The sequence below is a fragment of the Hyperoodon ampullatus genome (genome assembly GCF_949752795.1).
Source record: "Hyperoodon ampullatus genome assembly, chromosome: 14".
Classification (NCBI taxonomy): Eukaryota; Metazoa; Chordata; class Mammalia; order Artiodactyla; family Ziphiidae; genus Hyperoodon; species Hyperoodon ampullatus.
Genome location: NC_136927.1, coordinates 60,097,492 through 60,119,608, shown reverse-complemented (window position 1 = coordinate 60,119,608; position 22,117 = coordinate 60,097,492). Strand labels below are relative to the sequence as shown.

Here is a 22,117-nt window from a genome sequence, read left to right as displayed (position 1 = left end):
CTGTGTAAAACATTGTGTAAAAAGACTTATGTACCAGAACCAAGTGGGATTTATCCCAGATTTGCAAAGCTGGTTCTGCGTTCAAAAATCAATTACCGGGGCCTCCCTGGTGGCGCAGTGGTTGAGAGTCCGCCTGCTGATGCAGGGGATACGGGTTCGTGCCCCGGTCTGGGAGGATCCCATATGCCGCGGAGCGGCTGGGCCCGTGAGCCATGGCCGCTGAGCCTGCGCATCCAGAGCCTGTGCTCCGCAACGGGAGAGGCCACAACAGTGAGAGGCCCGCGTACCGCAAAAAAAAAAAAAAAAAAAAAAAAAATCAATTACCGGAGGAGACCTTCAAGATGATTGAGGAGTAAGACGGGAGATCACCTTCCTCCCCACAAATACATCAGAAATAAATCTACATGTGGAGCAACTCCTACAGAACACCAACTGAACACTGGCAGAAGACCTCAGACTCCCCCAAAAGGCAAGAAACTCCCCATGTACCTGGGTAGGGCAAAAGAAAACAGAATAAACAGAGACAAAAGAATAGGGATGGGACCTGCACCAGTGGGAGGGAGCTGTGAAGGAAGAAAGGTTTCCACACACTAGGAAGCCCCTTCACCGGTGGAGATAGGGGCTGGTCGGGAGGGAAGCTTCAGAGCCATGGAGAAGAGTGCAGCAAAAGGGGTGCAGAGGGCAAAGCAGAGAGATTCCCACGCAGAGGATCGGTGCCAACCAGCACTCACCAGCCTGAGAGGCTTGTCTGCTCACCTGCCGGGGCGGGTGCGGGCTGGGAGTTGAGGCTCAGGCTTCAGAGGTCGGATCCCAGGGAATGGACTGGGGTTGGCTGCATGAACACAGCCCGAAGGGGGCTAGTATGCCACAGCTAGCCGGGAGGGAGTCTGGGAAAAAGTCTGGAACTGCCTAAGAGGCAAGAAACCATTGTTTCGGGGTGCACGAGGAGAGGGGATTCAGAGCACCGCCTAAACGAGCTCCAGAGACCCGTGCGAGCCACAGCTATCAGTGCAGACTCCAGAGACAGGCATGAAACACTAAGGCTGCTGCTGCAGCCACCAAGAAGCCTGTGTGCAAGCACAGGTCACTACCACACCTCCCCTCCCGGGAGCCTGTGCAGCCCGCCACTGCCAGGGTCCCATGATCCAGGGACAACTTCCCCGGGACAACGCACAGCGCACCTCAGGCTGTTGCAATGTCACGTTGGCCTCTGCCACCGCAGGCTCACCCTGCATCCGTATCCCTCCCTCCCCCCGGACTGAGTGAGCCAGAGCCCCCAAATCAGCTGCTCCTTTAACCCCATCCTGTCTGAGCTAAGAACAGACGCCCTCCGGTGACCTACACGCAGAGGCGGAGCCAAATCCAAAACTGAACCCCAGGAGCTGTGTGAACAAAGAAGAGAAAGAGAAATTTCTCCCAGCAGCCTCAGGAGCAGTGGATTAAATCTCCACAATCAACTTGATGTACCCTGCATCTGTGGAATACCTGAATAGACAACGAATCATCCTAAAATTGAGGCGGTGGACTTTGGAAGCAACTACAGACTTGGGGTTTGCTTTCTGCATCTAATTTGTTCCTGGCTTTATGTTTAGCTTAGTTTAGTATTTAGTTTATTATCATTGGTAGATTTGTTTATTGATTTGGTTGCTCTCTTCCTTTTTAAAAAAAAAATATATATTTTTCCTTTTTCTCCTTTTGTGAGTGTGTATGTGTATGCTTCTTTGTGTGATTTTGTCTATATAGCTTTGCTTTTACCATTTGTTCTAGGGTTTTGTCTGTCCATTTTTTTGGTATAGTTTTTAGCACTTGTTATCATTGGTGGATTTGTTTTTTGGTTTGGTTGCTCTCTTCTTTTTGGTTTTTACTTTTCTTTAAAATTACTTTTTAATTTTTTTTATTTTTAATAATTATTTTTTACTTTAATAACTTTCTCTTTCTTTCTTTCTTTCTTTTTTTTTTTTTTTTTTTGCAGTACATGGGCCTCTCACTGCTGTGGCCTCACCCGCTGAGGAGCACAGGCTCCGGACACGCAGGCTCAGCGGCCATGGCTCACGGGCCTGGCTGCTCCACAGCATGTGGGATCTTCCTGGACCGGGGCACGAACCTATGTGCCCTGCATCGGCAGGCGGACTCTCAAGCACTGTGTCACCAGGGAAGCCCCCTTTCTTTCTTTCTTTCTTCCTTTCTTTCTTTCTTCCTTCCTTTCTTTCTTTCTTTCTTTCTTTCTCTTTCTTTCTTTCTTTCTCTTTCTTTCTTTCTTTCTTCCTTCCTTCCTTCCTTCCTTCCTTCCTTTCTTTCTTCTTCCTTCCTTCCTTCCTTTCTTTCTTTTTTCTTTCTTTCTTTCTTTCTTTCTTTCTTTCTTTCTTTCTTTCTTTCTTTCTTTTCTCCCTTTTCTTCTGAGCTGTGTGGCTGACAGGGTCTTGGTGCTCCAGCCAACTGCCAGGCCTGTGCCTCTGAGGTGGGAGAGCTGAGCTCAGGACATTGGTCCACCAGAGACCTCCAAGCTACATGTAATATCAAATGGTGAAAGCTCTCCCAGATATCTCCATATCAATGCTAAGACGCAGCTCCACTCAACGACCAGCAAGCTACACTGCTGTACTCCCTATGCCAAACAACTAGCAAGACAGGAACACAACCCCACCCATTAGCAGAGAGGCTGCCTAAAATCATAATAAGGTCACAGACACCTCAAAACACCCCACCGGACATGGTCTTGCCCAACAGAAAGACAAGATCCAGCCTCATTCACCGGAACACAGGTACTAGTCCCCTCCACCAGGAAGCCTACATAACCACCGAACCAACCTTAGCCACTGGGGGCAGACACCAAAAACAACGGGAACAATGAACCTGCATCCTGTGAAAAGGAGACCCCAAACACTGTAAGTGAAGCAAAATGAGAAGACAAAGAAACACACAGCAGATGAAGGAGCAAGGTAAAAACCCACCAGACCAAAAAAATGAAGAGGAAATAGGCAGTCTACTGGAAAAAGAATTCAGAATAATGATAGGAAAAATGATCCAGAATCTTGGAAACATAATGGAGAAAATACAAGAAACGTTTAATAAGGACCTAGAAGAACTAAACAACAAACAAACAATGATGAGCAACACAATAAATGAAATTAAAAATTCTCTAGAAGGAGTCAATAGCAGAATAACTGAGGCAGAAGAACGAATAAGTGACCTGGAAGATGAAATAGTGGAAATAACTACCACAGAGTAGAATAAAGACAAAAGAATGAAAGAAGGGAATACAGTCTCAGAGACCTCTGGGACAACATTAAATGCACCAACATTCAAATTACAGGGGTCCTGGAAGAAGAAGACAAAAAGAAAGTGACTGAGAAAATATTTGAAGAGATTATAGTTGAAAACTTCCCTAATATGGGAAAGGAAATAGTCAGTCAAATCCAGGAAGCGCAGAGAGTCCCATACAGGATAAATCCAAGGAGAATCATGCCAAGACACATATCAATCAAACTATCAAAAATTAAACACAAAAAATATTAAAAGCAGCAGGGAAAAAAACCAAATAACATACAAGGGAATCCCCATAAGGTTAACAGCTGATCTTTCAGCAGAAACTCTGCAAGCCAGAAGAGAGTGACAGGACATATTTAAAGTGATGAAAGGGAAAAACCTACAACCAAGATTACTCTACCCAGCAAGGATCTCATTCAGAGATCCTTGACGGAGAAATTAAAACCTTTACAATCAAAAGCTAAGAGGATTCAGCACCACCAAACCAGCTTTACAACAAATGCTAAAGGAACTTCGCTAGGCAGGAAAAACAAGAGAAGGAAAAGACCTAAAATAACAAACCCAAAACTATTAAGAAAATGGCAATAGGAACATACGTATTGATAATTACCTTAAATGTAACTAGATTAAATGCTCCAACCAAAAGACATAGACTGGCTGAATGGATACAAAAACAAAATGCGTATATATGCTGTCTACAAGCGACCCACTTCAGACCTAGGGACACATACAGATGGAAAGTAAGGGGATGGGAAAAGATATTCCATGCAAAGGAAAATCAAAAGAAAGCTGTAGTAGCAATTCTCATATCAGACAAAATAGACTTTAAAATAAAGAGTATTACAAGAGACAAAGAAGGACACTACATAATGATCAAGGGATCATTCCAAGGAGAAGAAAAAACAATTATAAATATATATGCACCCAACATAGGAGCACCTCAATACACAAGGCAAATGCTACAGCCATAAAAGGGGAAATCGACACTAACACAATCATAGTAGGGGACTTTAACACCCCACATTCACCAATGGACAGATCATCCAAAATGAAAATCAATAAGGAAACACAAGCTTTAAATGATACATTAAACAAGATGGACTTAATTGACATTTATAAACTTTCCATCCAAAAACAACAAAATACACTTTCTTCTCAAGTGCTCATGGAACATTCTCCAGGATAGATCATATCTTGGGTCACAAAGCAAGCCTTGGTAAATTTAAGAAAATTGAAATTGTGTCAAGTATCTTTTCCAACCACAAGCTATGAGACTAGGTATCAATTACAGGAAAAGATCTGTAAAAACCACAAACACATGGAGGGTAAACAATTCACTACTTAATAACCAAGAGATCACTGAAAAAAATCAAAGAGGAAATCAAAAAATACCTAGAAACAAATGACAATGAAAACAAGATGACCCAAAACCTATGGGATGCAGCAAAAACAGTTCTAAGAGGGAAGTTTATAGCAATACAATCCTGCCTCAAGAAAGAAGAAACATCTCAAGTAAACAACCTAATCTTACACCTAAAGCAATTACAGAAAGAAGAACAACAACAAAAAAAGAAACCCCAAAGTAAGCAGAAGGAAAGAAATCATAAAGATCAGATCAGAAATAAATGAAAAAGAAATAAGGAAACAGTAGCAAAGATAAATAAAACTAAAAGCTGGTTCTTTGAGAAGATAAACAAAATTGATAAACCATTAGCCAGACTCATCAAGAAAAAAAGGGAGAAGACTCAAATCAATAGAACTAGAAATGAAAAAGGAGAAGTAACAACTGACACTGCAGAAATACAAAGGAACATGAGAGATTGCTGCAAGCAATTATATGCCAATAAAATGGACAACCTGAAAGAAATGGACAAATTCTTAGAAAAGCACAACATTCTGGGATTGAACCAGGAAGAAATAGAAAATATAAACAGACCAATCACAAGTAATGAAATTGAAACTGTGATTAAAAATCTTCCAACAAACAAAAGTCCAGGACCAGATGGCTTCACAGGTGAATTCTATCAAACATTTAGAGAAGAGCTAACACCTATCCTTCTCAAACTCTTCCAAAATATAGCAAAGGGCGGAACACTCTGAAACTCATTCTATGAGGCCACCATCACCCTGATACCAAAACCAGGCAAGGATGTCACAAAGAAAGAAAACTACAGGCCAATATCACTGATGAACATAGATGCAAAAATCCTCAACAAAATACTAGCAAACAGAATCCAACAGCACACTGAAAGGATCATACACCATGATCAAGTGGGGTTTATCCCAAGAATGCAAGGATTCTTCAACATATGAAAATCAATCAATGTGATAAACCATATTAACAGATTGAAGAAGAAAAAACATATGATCATCTCAATAGAGGCAGAAAAAGCTTTTGACAAAATTCAACACCCATTTATGATAAAAACCCTCCGGAAAGTAGGCATAGAGGGAACTTACCTCAACATGATAAAGGCCATATATGACAAACCCACAGCCAACATCATACTCAAAGGTGAAAAACTGAAACCATTTCCGCTAAGATCAGGAGCAAGACAAGGTTGTCCACTCTCACGACAGTTATTCAACGTTGTTTTGGAAGTTTTAGTTGCAGCAATCAGAGATGAAAAAGAAAGGAATGCAAATCGGAAAAGAAGAAGTAAAACTGTCACTGTTTGCAGATGACATGATACTATACATAGAGAATCCTAAAGATGCCACCAGAAAACTACTAGAGCTAATCAATGAATTTGGTAAAGTAGCAGGATACAAAATTAATGCACAGAAATCCCTTGCATTCCTATACACTAATGATGAAAAATCTGAAAGAGAAATTAAGGAAACACTCCCATTTACCAATGCAACAAAAAGAATAAAATACCTAGGAATAAACCTACCTAGGGAGACAAAAAACCTGTATGCAGTAAACTATAAGACACTGATGAAAGAAATTAAAGATGATACCAACAGGTGGAGAGATATACAATGTTCTTGGATTGGAAGAATCAACATTGTGAAAATGACTCTAGTACCCAAAGCAATCTACAGATTCAATGCAATCCTTATCAAACTACCAATGGCATTTATCACAGAATAGAAGAAAAAATTTCACAATTTGTATGGAAGCACAAAAGACCCCGAATAGCCAAAGCAATCTTGAGAAAGAAAAAAGGAGCTGGAGGAATCAGGCTCCCAGACCTCAGACTATACTACAAAGCTATAATAATCAAGACAGTATGGTACTGGCACAAAAACTGAATTATAGATAGATGGAACAGGATAGAAAGGCCAGAGTTAAACCCACGCACATATGGTCACCTTATTTTTGATAAAGGAGGCAAGAATATACAGTGGAGAAAAGACAGCCTCTTCAATAAGTGGTGCTGGGAAAACTAGACAACTACATGTAAAAGAATGAAATTAGAACACTCCCTAACACCATACACAGAAATAAACTCAAAATGGATTAAAAACCTAAAGGTAAGGCCAGACACTATAAAACTCTTAGAGGAGAACAGGCAGGACACTCTATGACATAAATCACAGCAAGATCCTTTTTGACCCACCTCCTAGAGAAATGGAAATAAAATAAATAAACAAAAGGGACCTAATGAAACTTAAAAGCTTTTGCACAGCAAAGGAAACCATAATCAAGACAAAAGACAACCCTCACAGTGGGAGAAAATATTTACAAATGAAGTAACTGACAAAGGATTAACCTCCAAAATTTACAAGAAGTTCATGCAATTCAGTATCAAAAAAACAAACAACCCAATCCAGAAATGGGCAGAAGACCTAAATAGACATTTCTCCAAAGAAGATATACAGATTGCCAACAAACACATGAAAGAATGCTCAACATCACTAATCATTAGAGAAATGCAAATCAAAACTACAATGAGATATCACCTCACACCAGTAAGAATGGCCATCATCAAAAAATCTACAAAACAATAAATGCTGGAGAGGGTGTGGAGAAAAGGGAAGCCTCTTGCACTGTTGGTGGAAATGTAAATTGACAGAGCCACTATGGAGAACAGTATGGAGGTTCCTTAAAAAACTAAAAATAGAACTACTATACGACCCAGCAATCCCACTACTGGGCATATACCCTGAGAAAACCATAATTCAAAAATAGTCATGTACCACAATGTTCATTGCAGCTCTATTTACAATAGCTGGGACATGGAAGCAAGTTAAGTGTCCACTGACAGATGAATTGATAAAGAAGATGTGACACATATATACAATGGAATATTACTCAGCCATAAAAAGAAATGAAATTTAGTTATTTGTAGTGAGGTGGGTGGACCTAGAGTCTGTCCTACAGAGTGAAGTAAGTCAGAAAGAGAAAAACAAATACCGTATGCTAACACATATATATGGAATCTAAAAAAAAAAAAAAAAAAGTTCTGAAGAACCTAGGGGCAGGACAGGAATAAAGACGCAGATGTAGAGAATGTCCTCAAGGACACAGGGAGGGGGAAGGGTAAGCTGGGACGAAGTGAGAGAGTGGCATGGGCTTATAAATACTACTATATGTAAAATAGATAGCTAGTGGGAAGCAGCCGCATAGCACAGGGAGATCAGCTCGTTGCTTTGTGAACACCTAGAGGGATGGGATGCGGGGCGGGAGGAAAGCAGAGTGGGGAGATGTGGGTATTTATGTGTGTGTATGGTTGAATCACTTTTTTGTAGAGCAGAAACTGTCACACCATTGTGGAGCAATTGTACTCCAAAAAAGATGTTAAAAAAAAAATCTGTGCAACTCAAAAAAAAAGAAATCAATTACTGTAGCCCATTACATCAATAAGCTAAAGAAGAAAAATCACATGTCACATCAATAGATGCAGAAAAGACATTTGCCAAAATGCAACACTCATTTCAAACCTTTAGTAAACCAGGAATGGGGGGAACTTTTCAATTTGATAAAGAACATCTACAAAATAGCTAGCATCATACTAGAAGTTTTCTTACTAAGAGCAGGAACAAGGCAAGGATGTCTCCTCTCACCACTTTTTTTTCAATATTGGATGTTCTGGCTAATGCAATAAGAAAAGGAAATGAAAGGTGTACAGATTGTGAAGGAAGAAATAAAGCTATCTTTGTTCATAAATGACATTACTATTTATGCAGAAAATCTGAAAGAATCAGCCACAACAACAGCAAACTCCTGGGACTAAGAAGTTATTATAGCAAGGTTGTAGGATTTAAAGCTAATATTTAAAAAATCAATCATTTTCCTATATACCAACAATGAAAAGTGGAATTTGAAATTTAAAAAACCATAATATTATTTAATTTAACACCCTCCAAAATAAAATAGATAAAATGCTAAGAAAATACATATAAGATCTATACAAGGAAAACTACAAAACTCTAATGAAGAAATCAAAGTACTAAATATAGGACAGATAATCCATGTTTATGGATAAGAAGACTTAATATTGACAAGATGTCAGTTCTTCCTAACTTGATCTGTAGATTCAAAGCAATCCCCATTAAAATCTCATTGAGTTATTTTGTGGATATCAACAAAATGATTCTAAAGTTTATATGGAGAGGCAAAAGACCCAGAATAGCCAGCACAGCATTGAAGGAGAACAACGTCAAAGGAATGACACTACTCAACTTCAAGACTTGCTATAAAGCTACAGTTATCAACACAATGCGGTATTGGTGAAAGAATAGACAAGTAGATCAGTGGAATGGAATAGAGAGCCCAGAAATAGAACCACATAAATATAGTCAACTGATCTTTGACAAAGGAGCAAAGACAATTCAATGGAGAAAAGATAATCCTTTCAACAAAGGATTCTGAAACAACTGGACGTCTACATGCAAAAAAAAATGAATCTAGACACAGACTTTATACCATTCACAAAAATTAACTCAAAATGAATCACAGACCTAAATGTAAGATGCAAAACTCTAAAACTCCTAGAAGATAACATAAGGGAAAATCTAGATGACCCTGGGTTTGGCAAAGACTTTATTTATTTTTACTTAAAAAAATTGTTTTTGGCTACACTGAGCAAGATGCAGGATCTTAGTTTCCCCACCAGGGATTGAACCCAGGACCCCTGCAGTGCTGCAGGGGAAGCACGGAGTCCTAACCACTGGACCGCCAGGGAAGTCCCTGGCAATGACTTTTTAAATACAACACCAAAGGCATGATCTATGAAAGAATTAATAAGCTGGACTTGATCAAAATGAATAATTTCTCACCTACAAAAGACACTGTCAAGAGAATGAGAAGACAGCCACAGACTAGTAGAAAATATTTGCAAATGACATATCTAATAAAGAACGGTTATCCAAAATATACAAAGAACTCTTGAAGCTCAACAATAAGAAAACAAATAACCTGATTAAAATAAAGGCTAAATACATTTAGCAGACACCTCACTAGAGAAGATATATAGATGACAAATATGCATATGAAAAGATACTCGACTTCATATGTCATCAGGGAAATGCAAATTAAAACAATGAGATACCATTACATATCTATCAGAATGGCCAAAATCCAGAACACTACTAATACCAAATGCTGATGTGGGTGTGGAGCAATAGGAACTCTCATTCATTGCTGGTGGAAATGCATAATGCTACTTTGGAAGAGAATTTGGCCGTCTCTTATAAAACTAAGTATACTGTCATTACATGATCCAGCAATTTGGCTCCTTGATATTTGCTCAAAGGAGTTGAAAACTTATGTCCACACAAAACTCTGCCCATGTATGTTTATAGAAACTCTACTGATATTTGCCATAATTTGGAAGCATCCAAGATGTCCTTCAGTGGGTGAATGGATAAACAAACTGTGGCACATCTAGACAAAAGAATATTATTCAGAAATAATCTATCAAGTCATGAAAAGACTTAGAGGAAACGTAAATGCATATTACTAAGTGAAAGAAGCCTGGCTGACAAAACTACTTACTGTATGATTTCAACTATGTGGTATTCTGGAAAAGGCAAAACTATGGAGACAGGAAGAGGATCAGTGGTTGCCAGGTGTTAGAGGAGAAGGAGGGTACTATAATGGTGGATACATGTTATTATAAAGTTATCCAAACCCATAGAATGTACAACACCAAGAGTGAACCCTAATGTAAAACTATGAAATTGGGTGATAATGATGTGTCAATATAGGCTCATCAATTGTAACAAGTATACTATTCTAGTAGGGATATTGATAATGGGGGAGGCTATGCGTATGTGGGGGCAGGGGGTATATGAGAAATATCTGTGCCTTCTGTTCAATTTTGCTGTGAATCTAAAACTACTCTAAAAAATAAGGTCCATTTAAAAAGAAAGTTGAAAAGACAAAAATAAGAATAACAATGATTGCCACTCAAGAATGCTATATAGGATTCAGTAAGATAATGGACATGAAACATTAAGCACAATATCTGGCACATAGTAGGCAATCAATAAATTTTTAAAAATCCTAGAACAGTGACTTACAGATTTTACACTCTCAATGAATGTTAGATATTATAATTTTTTAGTACTTCCAATTAGTCACTTTATTCATTCATTTGTTTGTTCAACTACAATCTCATTCACCTCTTTGGTCTTTAATGAATATCTATGGGTACTTAATCTACACCAGACACTGCTAAGTGTGGAGGGCTAAAGGAAACCTGGTTCTTGCCCATGACAAGTACATAGTCTAAGATGGGGAGAGGGATGTACAAAGGCCCAGATGACTTTAAGCCAAAGTGGTCTAAAAAGACATGTGCACAGTGAAGGGAATTGTAGATGAAGGAGGGGCCAGCTGTGTATGGGTGCAGCAAGGTGGGGAGGGATACGGAGAAGGTTTCTCAGAAGAGGGGACATTTCACTGGAAAGGGCAAGGATGTATGCATGGAAATGGAGGAAAATGGTCCCTTTGCTGTATAACAAACCACAGGAAAACATAGTGACAAAACAACCACCTGCTCTGTGGCTTGTTAGGCTCCTGGACAGTTTCTGTTGGTCTTCACTCCAAATTCAATTTCTTTAACAGATATGGGGAATATCTACTTTTCTTGAATGAATTTTGGTAGTCTGTGTCTTTCAAGGAATTCATTTTATCTAAGTTGTCTGATTTATTGGCATAACATTGTTCATAATATTCCTTTACTTCCTTTAAATAGCTGCAGGTGCTTTCATTCCTGATATTTGTAATTTGTGTATTTTTTATTTTTTCCCAATCAGTTTGGCTAGAGATACATCAATGTTATTCACTTCAAACAACCCACTTTTAGATTCATTGGCCAGTGGGATGTTTGCAGAAGTGAAATGCATAATTTCAACTTTTGACTTTCAGATTGGGAAGGAGGGAGCCCATCTATTCCCCTTTTCTTCCTTCCTGCTGGATGGCCTGCGGGCTTTTGCCTTGAGCTGGAAGAACCACCTAGAATCGATAGGTGGAAGCTATGTGTGGAGGATGACAGCATTGTAAGACAAGGAAGCCTGTGTCCCTGAGCTGCTTCCCTTGGCTCTTATATGACAGAAATTAATGCCCATTCTGTTTAGGACCCTGGCAGTTTGGGTTTCCCTGCTATGGCTGCTGAGCATATATCCTAACAAATAAAGCAAGGTCACCTAATTCTGGGGTTCAGCTAGCAGGCCGACTGCACCTCACACGTTGCTACAACCTCTAACTTCTGTTCTACCAGAAATAAACATGGCACTGTGGCCTCTGCCTGCTATTCCTTTGTTTTATTGCTAAAATCCTTCAGAACCCAAATTGGGGGGGAGGGGTGTTTAGACATAGCTCTAAGACACATGTGTTTGGTGTTGGTTACAAACTCCCCATGGATTTTTAATGACATACCTTAGGAGGCTCCCTTGAGGATGGAAACCCAAAGGCAGGGATTCTGCTCTTGTTGGTTTTTTTTTTTTTTTTTTTTGCGGTACGCGGGCCTCTCACTGCCGTGGCCTCTCCCGTTGTGGAGCACAGGCTCCGGACGCGCAGGCTCAGCGGCCATGGCTCACAGGCCCAGCCGCTCCACGGCATGTGGGATCTTCCCAGACCGGGGCACGAACCCGCATCCGTGGCATCGGCAGGCGGACTGTCAACCACTGCGCCACCAGGGAAGCCCTCTTGTTGGTTTTTAATCTCTCTGGACAGAGCCTGGCAGAAAGCAGGAACTCAGGAGACGCTTGCTGACAGGGCTGATGTTTGAGGGATTTAAAGTTTGGGGCAGGCCTCATGTGGATGGGAGGAAATGGAAACCTCTGGATTTCCTTTTTTCTAATAGAAACCAGAGCAGAAGTCTGCCTATTTCACCTTGCCCCTCCTCACTGGGGACTGGTGCCTATCTCCAGGCCAAATCAAGGGGTATTTGAGAGAGTGGCAAGGCTCCAAGTGGAGAGACGAGCTTCCCCCTCCACAGCTGGGGGCCTGGTGTCCTGCAGAGACTGGGAGGCCCAGCCGCATTCAGACACCAGAACTGGGCCCTGGTGAGAGCTCCTTGACACCAGGAGCAAGTATGGACACAGGTTCTGGTGCTGACTGCCCACCTGGGGCACTTGGAGGTCAGAAGCTGAGGCTGGACCAGCTTGAGATGCAGAAGGGGGAGAGGAGGCGGCTGCGGCAGGGCAGTGGAGCCCATGAAATGGAACTGGGCTCAAACCATCACAATAGGACCACTACTTCCAGAGCAGTTAGCGGTAGGGGAGAACCTCCAGAGGCCGAGTCTGAGGGGCATGTTGACCACATTGGAGACACGCAACACAGAAAGCCTGCACTTACACGCCAGCCACGCGGTGGGCTTCTGTGGCCAGGCTGCATCAACACCAGTGAAATCGAACTTTGTCATTTTTCTCGTAATTTCCTCTCTCCCTTCTCCAACTCTGATGGATCAGGCAACAAGAGGGGAAGGAGGAAGGAAGAGGGGGCATGAACAGTGCCTCCTTCTGCAAGCCCAGGTCAGACCTGAGCTGAGCAAGGGGTAGAAGCTTTGAGCTGGATGTGAGACTGAAGCTTCTGTGTAGATTGGACTGGTCCCTTATATCCAAACAGGGAGGCATGATTGCCAAAATGGGGTTAGTCAGCACCAGTGACGGAAAGCTCTGGGATCTGCTTGGGGTTATTTCAAGGGGCAAAGACTGAGGAACCCTAAGAGCATGTGTGAAGGCAGAGAAGGTTCTGGTGGAGTTAGCAGGGTTCTGGCTGCAAGAGGAGGAGTGTGCCACAAGTTGGGGCGAGTCCAGTGTGAGCAGAGGTTGGGCCACCACCCACACCTGCTCTGTGAAAGGGTTCCAGTGAAGATTTTGAAGTCCGTTCTCACTCTGACGCCTGTAGAGACCCTGGAAGAGTTTGCCTGGCTACACAGAGAGTGCCCGAAGTCTGCCTGGACAAGACGCTCCCTCCAAGGCTCTCCCTGCCTGCTCCAAGGCAGCCAATCTGTTTTTGGACATCATCTTAGAGAGGTTTCCTAAACTGATTTGAAACGTCTCCCTGGTTTTGCACTTGGAGCCACACAGAACAAGCTCACTCCTCTTGGACACTGGAACGTAGAGAGCACGGCCTCCCCAAGGCCATCTATCCTCCAAAAGGACATGGCCCCAGCCCCCCTCTCTCCGTCTCCACCACCTTAGTTGAAGCAGCAGTCCTGTAAAGTCAGTGCTGTGTGATCACGCTCTTTTTAACATTTATTTTGAGGGTGCGGTTGTGAGTGTTACAACAGATGGCTAACCATCATCCCCCCACCTCCATAGTGGCCTAAGAGAGGAGTAGGAATGTGCCAACTGCAGGCTGGGGATCAGCAAACAGTCCAGACCATCTTCTCCCCCCGTATCCATTTGGAGAGCCGCTGGGTCAGGTGCCACTCCATGCCCACAGCATTGAGGGTATAAGGGCTGAGCAGGGTCATGGAGCTCACAGAGTGGGCAGTGTTGAGGAGAAGCTTGGGGAATGTGCAAAAGTGATCAAGCCGCGGGCCAGGGTGAAACCAGCCCAGCCTGGGAGCAAGGGAGGGGTGTGTGCTAGAGCCTGGAGGTCGGCGTCCAGGCTGCCTTGGGGGACGGAGTGAGTTTCCCAGGCTGGACAGTGTGTGTGGGCAGGGGGCTCACTCCACAGTTGAGCCCTGCCTGCTCCGTGTTCCCAAGTTTGTATGGGGCCACCTGGGCCCTTCACTCGTTCACTTTGATGGACACCATGCTCTTGATTGCGGAGAACTTGTTGCAGGAGAAGTCGGCGAAGAGATACTTGGTGCCACTCCGGGTGGGCAGGATCTCAAAAGTCACTTGGGACTGCTTCCTGGGGTGCAGGGTTGGCATGCTGATGGGGAAAGGCAGGAGTCAGCGTGAGGCCTCAAGTCCTGCTCTGGTCAAGGTCACTGCTCCTTCAACTCCCTCTAGCTGCCACCCTGGGTCATCAAACCCCTTCAGCTCTGGGACCCCTCAGCAGGGGAAGGGGCAGTGGGTGGATCCCATGATCTCCCAAAAATATGAGGACCAGCTCCAAGCTCTGGTGACCTGGACTTCCCTTGAGTTCAAGTTTGGTGAACCTCCAAACCAAATGCAAACGTGTATCCCTATGTGCAGATTCCCAAGTTCAGAGGCTAGAGGAGCTCTGTCTGCCCTGCCCCGGGCTCTGGGGAGGGCCCCTCTGCCCCCCCTCCCACCATCCCACACTGGACCCTCAGCCTGGGACTCACTCGATCTCGAGGGGGTCCGGCAGCAGGCCGCTCCCCTCCACTATCAGCTTGCAGTCCTTCACCACCTCATCCAGCGGGTTGGCGAAGAGCACCTGCACGGTCACAGGCTTTTGCACCTGCGCCTGGTCCAGCACCTGTGGGTAGAGGGGTTGACAGAGTCAGGGCTGGGCTGTTCATTTCATCTGCCCTTGATGAGAGCCAATGGGGCTGCGCCAGAGGCTTGGGGATTGGGAGGATGTTGCTGAGGACAAAGGAAGGGAGGCTAACCATCCTTAGGGGGTTTATTCCTCCTAAGTTCCAGTGACATCATGCAGGGGGTTCCTAGGAAATTGCTGTCATTCCCAGGATACAGACAGGACACCCAGGCGTGGAGGAGAAGCAGCACATCGCAGCGGCTGAGAGGGCTTAAATTCCCAGCCGGGTTCACGGGCCCTTTCTCAGTTCACCTCGGGAAGGGTAGCCCCCACTGCCGAGGATGTGGCACATGTGGTCTGCACAGGGTCCTTGATCAGGGGCTGGAGAAACCTAGGTTTCTGGTCAGAGAAGCACCCTGGACTATTTGTTTGCTCCCAAAGATGAAAGCTTGTGCTCCTGCTGAAAAGCTGCCAAGCTTGGGCAGGTACGTCATCTCCCTGGGCCTTGACTCTCTCCCTGATAAAGAGGGCCGATCCCTCCCCTCTTCCCTCCCTGGGCTACAAGGGACCAAAAGAGATCATGGATGCAGAAGAAAGCGCTTTGGAAACAGAAACCGAAACTGGGTGACTGGTGGATTTCTTTTCTCTGTTGAGGATCCTTAGAGGCCGCTGCTTTTTGTTCATTTGGTTTTTGTTTTTTTTTTTCTTGCCACCAATTCTCACTACAACCATTTTACAGTAATAAATCTGCAGTTCAGGTTGATTCAATAGCCAAGGCCTTTCTGGTTCCAGAGCCATTTGCTCTTCTTGCTAGACCCTGCAATGCCTGCCAATAATTTGTGCATAACTGAAACATTTTAGAGACCACGATCTATACCATAATTTCTCCCATGGAATGCATTTAAGTGTATGACAAGATTTGAAGAATGAAGCATAATTTTATGCCATTGGGACACAAGGGTACATAAAAGGTGCCATATTTTTCACACTGATATTCAATTTGAGATTTTCGTGTATTTGTTTTCCTTTCTTTATTGCTGATTACCACCCTGTCCTATTGACCTAAATCTGTGCATGCACCCAAAGAAGAGGATAAGAGTCACCAGAAGACTGTGTCTGACTGTCAGTAGGTCATGGGCCAACGTGAAGGACATCACCCTTTGGAACAAAGTTCAGATTGTATGGTCTGGTTCTAAAGTCCTCAATGTCTACTCCCAATCAGCATCAAGTAAGATAATAGGATTTTACCCAAATTATTATCTTTTCATACAGATCACCCACGTGCCCTGCTCTGAGTGAGCTATGCATTGATTCATTCAATCAAGATGAGATTGTCTTGATTCTCTGAAGGCTGAAGTAAGGAGAGGTTGCATTAAGAGCAAATTCACACAAAGATGCCCAAAAGAAGAAAGAGCAGATGCCCTTTAAAAAGATTAAATAAGAAAGTTTTTGATGGAATATTTCCAGGCTGTGTGTATTCTGATTTTCTTTTAAAAGATGTTACACTCTCTTGAAAGACAAAGCTGATTTGATATGGAAGTCTAAAAGATGTAGAGTAAAAGTATTGAATAAAAGAGAAAGCTATAAGCAGGTTTGAGGATATTGGATAAGGGAATATAATGGGAGAAAAACTAACTTCATTTAAACACTGATAATTTTTATGCAGAATGTTTCATTTCGCAGCCCGATGAGTGGGAAATGACACTTGCTGCCTGTCATTCTACAGGGATGGGGTGCATTTCTTGGAAACGTCCTGGAAACGTCCTGGAGAAGCTTGTACACTCAAGGGACAATCATGGATTGAGGATGAAAACTCGGTGGGCAGGAAAGAAGGCGAGCCTGGAGCTCAGAAGCTCTGTTCTAGTCCTGCCCAATGGTGGGGGGTGGGTTGTTTCTGTTTCACAACCACTGTGATGGGCCCACAACAGGGGTGGCACTCCCTCCCTAGCCCTGGAGGTGACGGACCACCCCCCTCCCCTTATTCTGAAGCACAGTCTAGACTAACCAGGACAATGATAGAGCTCTATTGCAGGCTAGCTGCATGGAGTGGGTGCCCTGCCTCCCCCTGCCCTCTGTCTGACATTAGGAACCTCTGAAGCTGGGATGTAGCTTAGGGAGGGTGGGACTAGGGCAGCCACAAGTACTCTAGAAATCTGGGGCTAGGGAGGCTAGTGGCACTGCGATGGGGAAAAAAAGGCAATCTCTGTCTAGACTGCTGGCGCAGATGGTACAGCAGACTCGGGAGGAGCCTCGGGAGGACCCATGAAGCTCTCTATGGGATCCCATGGGAAGACCCCATCTTCCTGACCCATTTGTCTTCCTGTCCTTCCTTGCCAGGCTCTCACTCCTCAGATTTGTGTTGTCTGGCTCTGGCAGCCTCCACACTGGGCTGGGATTGGCGTGGGTAGGGACAGCCTTGGAGTCAGCCAAATACTTCCAGCCCCAGTGCTGAGGAAGGAACAGAATGGCACCAAGTGCCTCACGCCGACCTGCAAGCCCCCACATGCCTGGGCTCCTGAGAGGCAGCCTGGGAGCAGAGCCTGCAGCCAAAAAATGAGGCATCCTCATTCTCAACCACTGGGAAGATGCTGTTGCTGGCTGTGGACGTGCTGGATGCCCTGGAAAGGGCCTGAGGTCTAGCCCTGGCTCTGGCAGTAACTGGAAATTCCCTTCTCCTCTCTGGGCCTCAGTTTACTGATATGTGAAATGGCAGGACATGGGAGCTCGAGACTAGGTCTCCAAGAGTCCACAATTCTGTAACTCTGGGGTCTAGAGTCGGGAGATGCATGTTAGTTATGCCCATTTCTGATTTGCTCTACAAATGTGTCCGGGGTCTGGGCTGTGGGTTTCCTTCAGTGAGGACCCACCCCTTGTGGCCCCCTGTGATTCCCAAGCCTGGCACAGCCCAGGACACAGCAGATGTCCAGAGCAAGTGAGGTGAAGAGCCCCTCTGGCCATCCTCAGCTGGCATCCCCAGCGGGTCTAGAGCTGCAACCAAAGAAGCCACAGGGCAACGTGCCTGTGGATATTGCCAGACAGGGAGCAAGGATGCTACTTTTTTTTTTTTTTTTTTTGCCTCGTCACACAGCTTGCAGGATCTTAGTTCCCTGACCAGGGATTGAACCCACGCCCCCTGCAGTAAAAGCTCTGAGTCCTAGCCACTGGACCACTAAGGAAGTCCCAAGGACGCTACTCTGAGTGGAACTCTTGGCTGATCCATTTGTCAGAGGCTGGAGCCGAGCTGGGCCCGGTCCTCGGCCCGTCAGCAGGGGAGGGCCTTCTCTGTAGTCTGGAAGGGCTGGGCTGGCTGGAGAGGCACCCCTTCAGCACCCATTTAGCACCCCTTTACCTCCAGGGTCAGGGTGGGGTTGTCCAGGATGATGTCCCTCTCCACCACCGCCTCGGTCTCGTCGCTGACCTCACACACGGCTGTGACCCGGATCATGTTGTCTGCCTTCAGGTACCTCTCATACAGAGCATATGCGATCTTTACAGGATGCTGTATTTCTGGAAGGAGAAGCCAGGGAGCAGAGTGAGAGGGAGTGGGGTCGAAACCTTAAAAGCTGATGCCAAGCCAAGTCGATGTGAGCTGGCTGGGAACATCTGCAGCCCAGGCTTGCTTGAGCCCTCCCTGCCAGGCCCTGCAGAGCAGGGGCCAGGGGTAGCCCAGGACTCTGGCTGGATGGGTTCATAGGGGCTGAAGCCTCCTCCCTGTCCTGGAAAATATCGGAGGACAAGTTTCCTTCTAAGGAGCAGGGGAAGAATACGAGTACTACCTCATTGCCCAGTGATGAAAACAGTAATGATGACAACACAGTAATAACTAGCAAGGGAAGCCAGGGCTAAATAAGCGCCTGGGTCCTCCCCGGTCATCCAGTAGCCTGGGATTCTATGGCAACAGCATCTGGACCACCTCCCCACTTCCGGTCTCCCCTGCTTCCAAGACACTCACACACAACAGAAGATAGGCTTTAGAAGCACTTTCCCCCCCAAATCATGTCACTCTTCTTCCATGTCACTTCAAAAATCTTCCATGGCCCCTCGCTGCCTCAGGAATAAAGTGCAGAGCCCTCAGTACGGCCCTTCGTGACTGTCCCTCAAAAGAACGTTCCCTCCCATGCTTCTCATTGTCTTTTTGACAAAATAGGTACCTTATCACCCCCAAGCTTTGACTCACAAGGTCCCCTCAGATGGAAAGGCCTTCCCCAGCTTTCCTCCCTTTAACTGGCTCCTCCCCAAGCTTCAAGGCCCCTCTCTGACTCGCAGGGCAGGCAGCGAGGGTCCTCCCCTTCCAGTGGGTGCAGGGCACTCCCCCCTCCCTTGTGCAGTCATGTTGGGTGGTCTGGGGGGGCCCCCGCATCCACAGGGTCATACACCCCTTGAGGAAAGTCTGTGAGGAAGGAGCTGTCTCTGCTTTTAGCACTGGAGGGGTTTACTTAGCCTGCCCCAAATGTGGAGACGCAGGCCCTTGCATCAGCTGGTCCAGCCCTCTTGGACAGTGAACGCTGAGGCTCAGAAAAAGAGGGGGACTTAACAGTGTTGCCCAGAAAGTAGGTGATGATGTCAGGCCTCCAGGACCACTTCACTTGCCTCCTTCCTCTCCTCCCCATTTCACTCTGCTGCCTCTGGCAGAAGTATGGCTTTTTAAAAACCATTTATCTCACGTAAATTATTTTTGCTCTACAGAAACATCTCTTCCCTTGAGCTTTGAAGGTAAATAACAGCCAGGCAGTTGCTCTTGGTAAGGGGAAGATTTCTGCTAAATTCTGCCAGAAGAGAGGTTGCTAGGGATGCTGCCTTCTGACAGGTGTAATACAGAGGTATTGCAGTTTCTCTGCAGACAGAATTCTTTCAAGATGGGCTGTGTAATTAATCAGTTTTTATTAGTTCCTTATGTGAAGCAAATAGCCACCCCCACCCTTGTTAATCTGCTTTGTATAAATCCAGACTTTTCATAACAGCTTGAAGGGTTTTGCCAATGTGGGCACACATGCATTCTAATCCTTCCACAGCCCCAGACTCTCTCTCCTGTACTTTGGTCCCCTCCCGTCTATGCTACCCAGGAGTACAGAGTCACGGTTCCTCCCAGAGGCTCAGATCTCCAAGAAAACCTATCACTGTCGCTGGGAATCAAGAAATTCCACCCACCCATTGGCAGCTGTGGGGGAACGTTGGGGAGGGTTCAAGACCTTGTGGTATATTGCAACCCTTCTAGGGTCAAACCCAGAAAGTGATTCATTGTGGGGTGGGGAGGGGTGGGGTAGGGTGGCAGCTGGTATGGGGGAGGGGTGGCAGTAATAAAACCTAGAAAATGGGTGGTGGCACTGGATTTAGCATTAGGAAATCTAGGACCAAGACTTGGCATTACCACCTGCTAGCTATGACACAATCTCTTAAGCGAGTCACAATCTCTCCAAGCCTCAGTTTCCACCTCTGTAAAACGGAATACTGAAATCTGTCCTTTTAGAAGGTCAAATGTGATAGTACATTGAATATATAAGGAAGTACTCTGCCCTCTGGGCAATGTGGTATGTACCTGTAAGGGGCATTTGCAGTGTGTCTATTAACTGCCAAAGCCTCCCTCCTTCTTCCCCCAGGGCATAAAAGGATTCTGGTTGGGAACACACTGGCTTGCACTGTTCACCATAATAGCAGCCTCCAAAACTTCAAAACCCCAGGCTTGACCACAGAGGCCATGTGCTGTTCCTTCTTTAATCAGTTGACTCAGTTCCAACAGGAACTCTCCAATCCCAAGAGAATACCAGCTACCTTGGGTGCATGGTACCCCAGCAACCTACAGGATGAGTTACCTTCACTGGGACCCAGGGATAGGGTGACGGACTCCTTCCACACCTCGTGTACAAGTGTGCCATTGTAGACGATGGTCCAGGCTGTCATGTTCACCGTCACTGTCTTTGAATCACTCGTTAGGTTTTTGAGCATCAGGGCCAGGTTGACTTCTTTGCCCACTGTCAGTATGCCAGTGATCTTGAACTTCCCGGAGATGCTGGGCTTCCGTTCCTCTTCTCTCAAGCTTCTTTCAGATGTTGGGACAAATGTCATGTAGGGTTTAAGTTTCCCCAAAGCCTTTTTAAACACTTGCCTTTCCTGGCTGGAACCTGTGTGGTGGGAAAAGAGAGAAGCACCTCAGGGACACGGTGGCAACCTGGACAAAGGACAGCATCCTGCCTGGAAGGGTGACCTGGAACTGACACTGGTTCTGCAGCTTGCACAACGATTCTGATTCAAGCAAGTGTCTGACCTCTGCAGGTCTCCATTTCATTCTCCTTAATACAAGGCTCACATACCAGCTGTTCCAATCAGCTCTAAATTTCCATGGAGATGTATGGAAAGGTGCATAAAACTACTATATGGCTTGATATTTTGCTTAGGCTAATTAGGCTAGATCTCTCCCTTCCTTCCTTCCTCTCTTCCTCTCTTCCTTCCTTCTTTCTTTCTTTGGTAAGTGGTCCTTTGTGAGACAAAGAAAAAACAGATAATTTAAAAATAACAAAAACTGAGCTAAAAAAGATTACAATAAGTTCTTAAGTGAAAAAACGGTTAAGATTTAGAATTAACTTCATTGAAAAAAAATTCAAACCAGTTTACCATGTTATTCTGCTTTGTTTCTAAAGATGCTTTGAGAACTGAAGAGTGGAACTTTTGTCCATGTCAGTTGATGAGAACTTCCCACAGTTGTTGTGGTTCCAGGTTATGACTAGTTTAAATTGTCAAGAGAGTTCAGGTTTCATAAACACAAAGGCTGAACCACAGGTTGGGTTTCTGATTCTGACTTGGGTCATGGGTGCTGCTGAATGTGTTGCTATAAACAGTCCCTGGAGAATGGCCAAGATCATGGCCTAAAAGTCACGGCTCTTGGGGTGCTAAGAGCTGATAACCAACTCCAAGCCTCTGAGCCAGGGTAGACCACACAGTGCACATAAGGCTCCCTGCCTGACCTGAAGATAGACCCACTATCAAGGAGAAGGTATTGACCTTCCAGGAACACAGACAGAGATAAACAAAGAATGACCATACTTTTGCCCCCGCCCCCTA

At 44.9% G+C, this 22,117-nt stretch overlaps 1 protein-coding gene across 1 annotated transcript in view; it reads right to left on the bottom strand.

The window, feature by feature from the left end:
* Positions 1-13,895: 13,895 nt before the first annotated feature.
* Positions 13,896-22,117, bottom strand: part of TGM3 (transglutaminase 3) — a 47,810-nt gene continuing 39,588 nt past the window's right edge. The window contains exons 10-13 of the mRNA XM_079718397.1: positions 20,872-21,180; positions 18,411-18,568; positions 14,928-15,061; positions 13,896-14,548 (exon numbers count right to left, since the gene is read on the bottom strand). Coding sequence (XP_079574523.1) covers positions 14,401-14,548; positions 14,928-15,061; positions 18,411-18,568; positions 20,872-21,180 — 749 coding nt within the window. The 3' untranslated portion in view covers positions 13,896-14,400. The remainder of the gene's footprint in view (positions 14,549-14,927; positions 15,062-18,410; positions 18,569-20,871; positions 21,181-22,117) is intronic.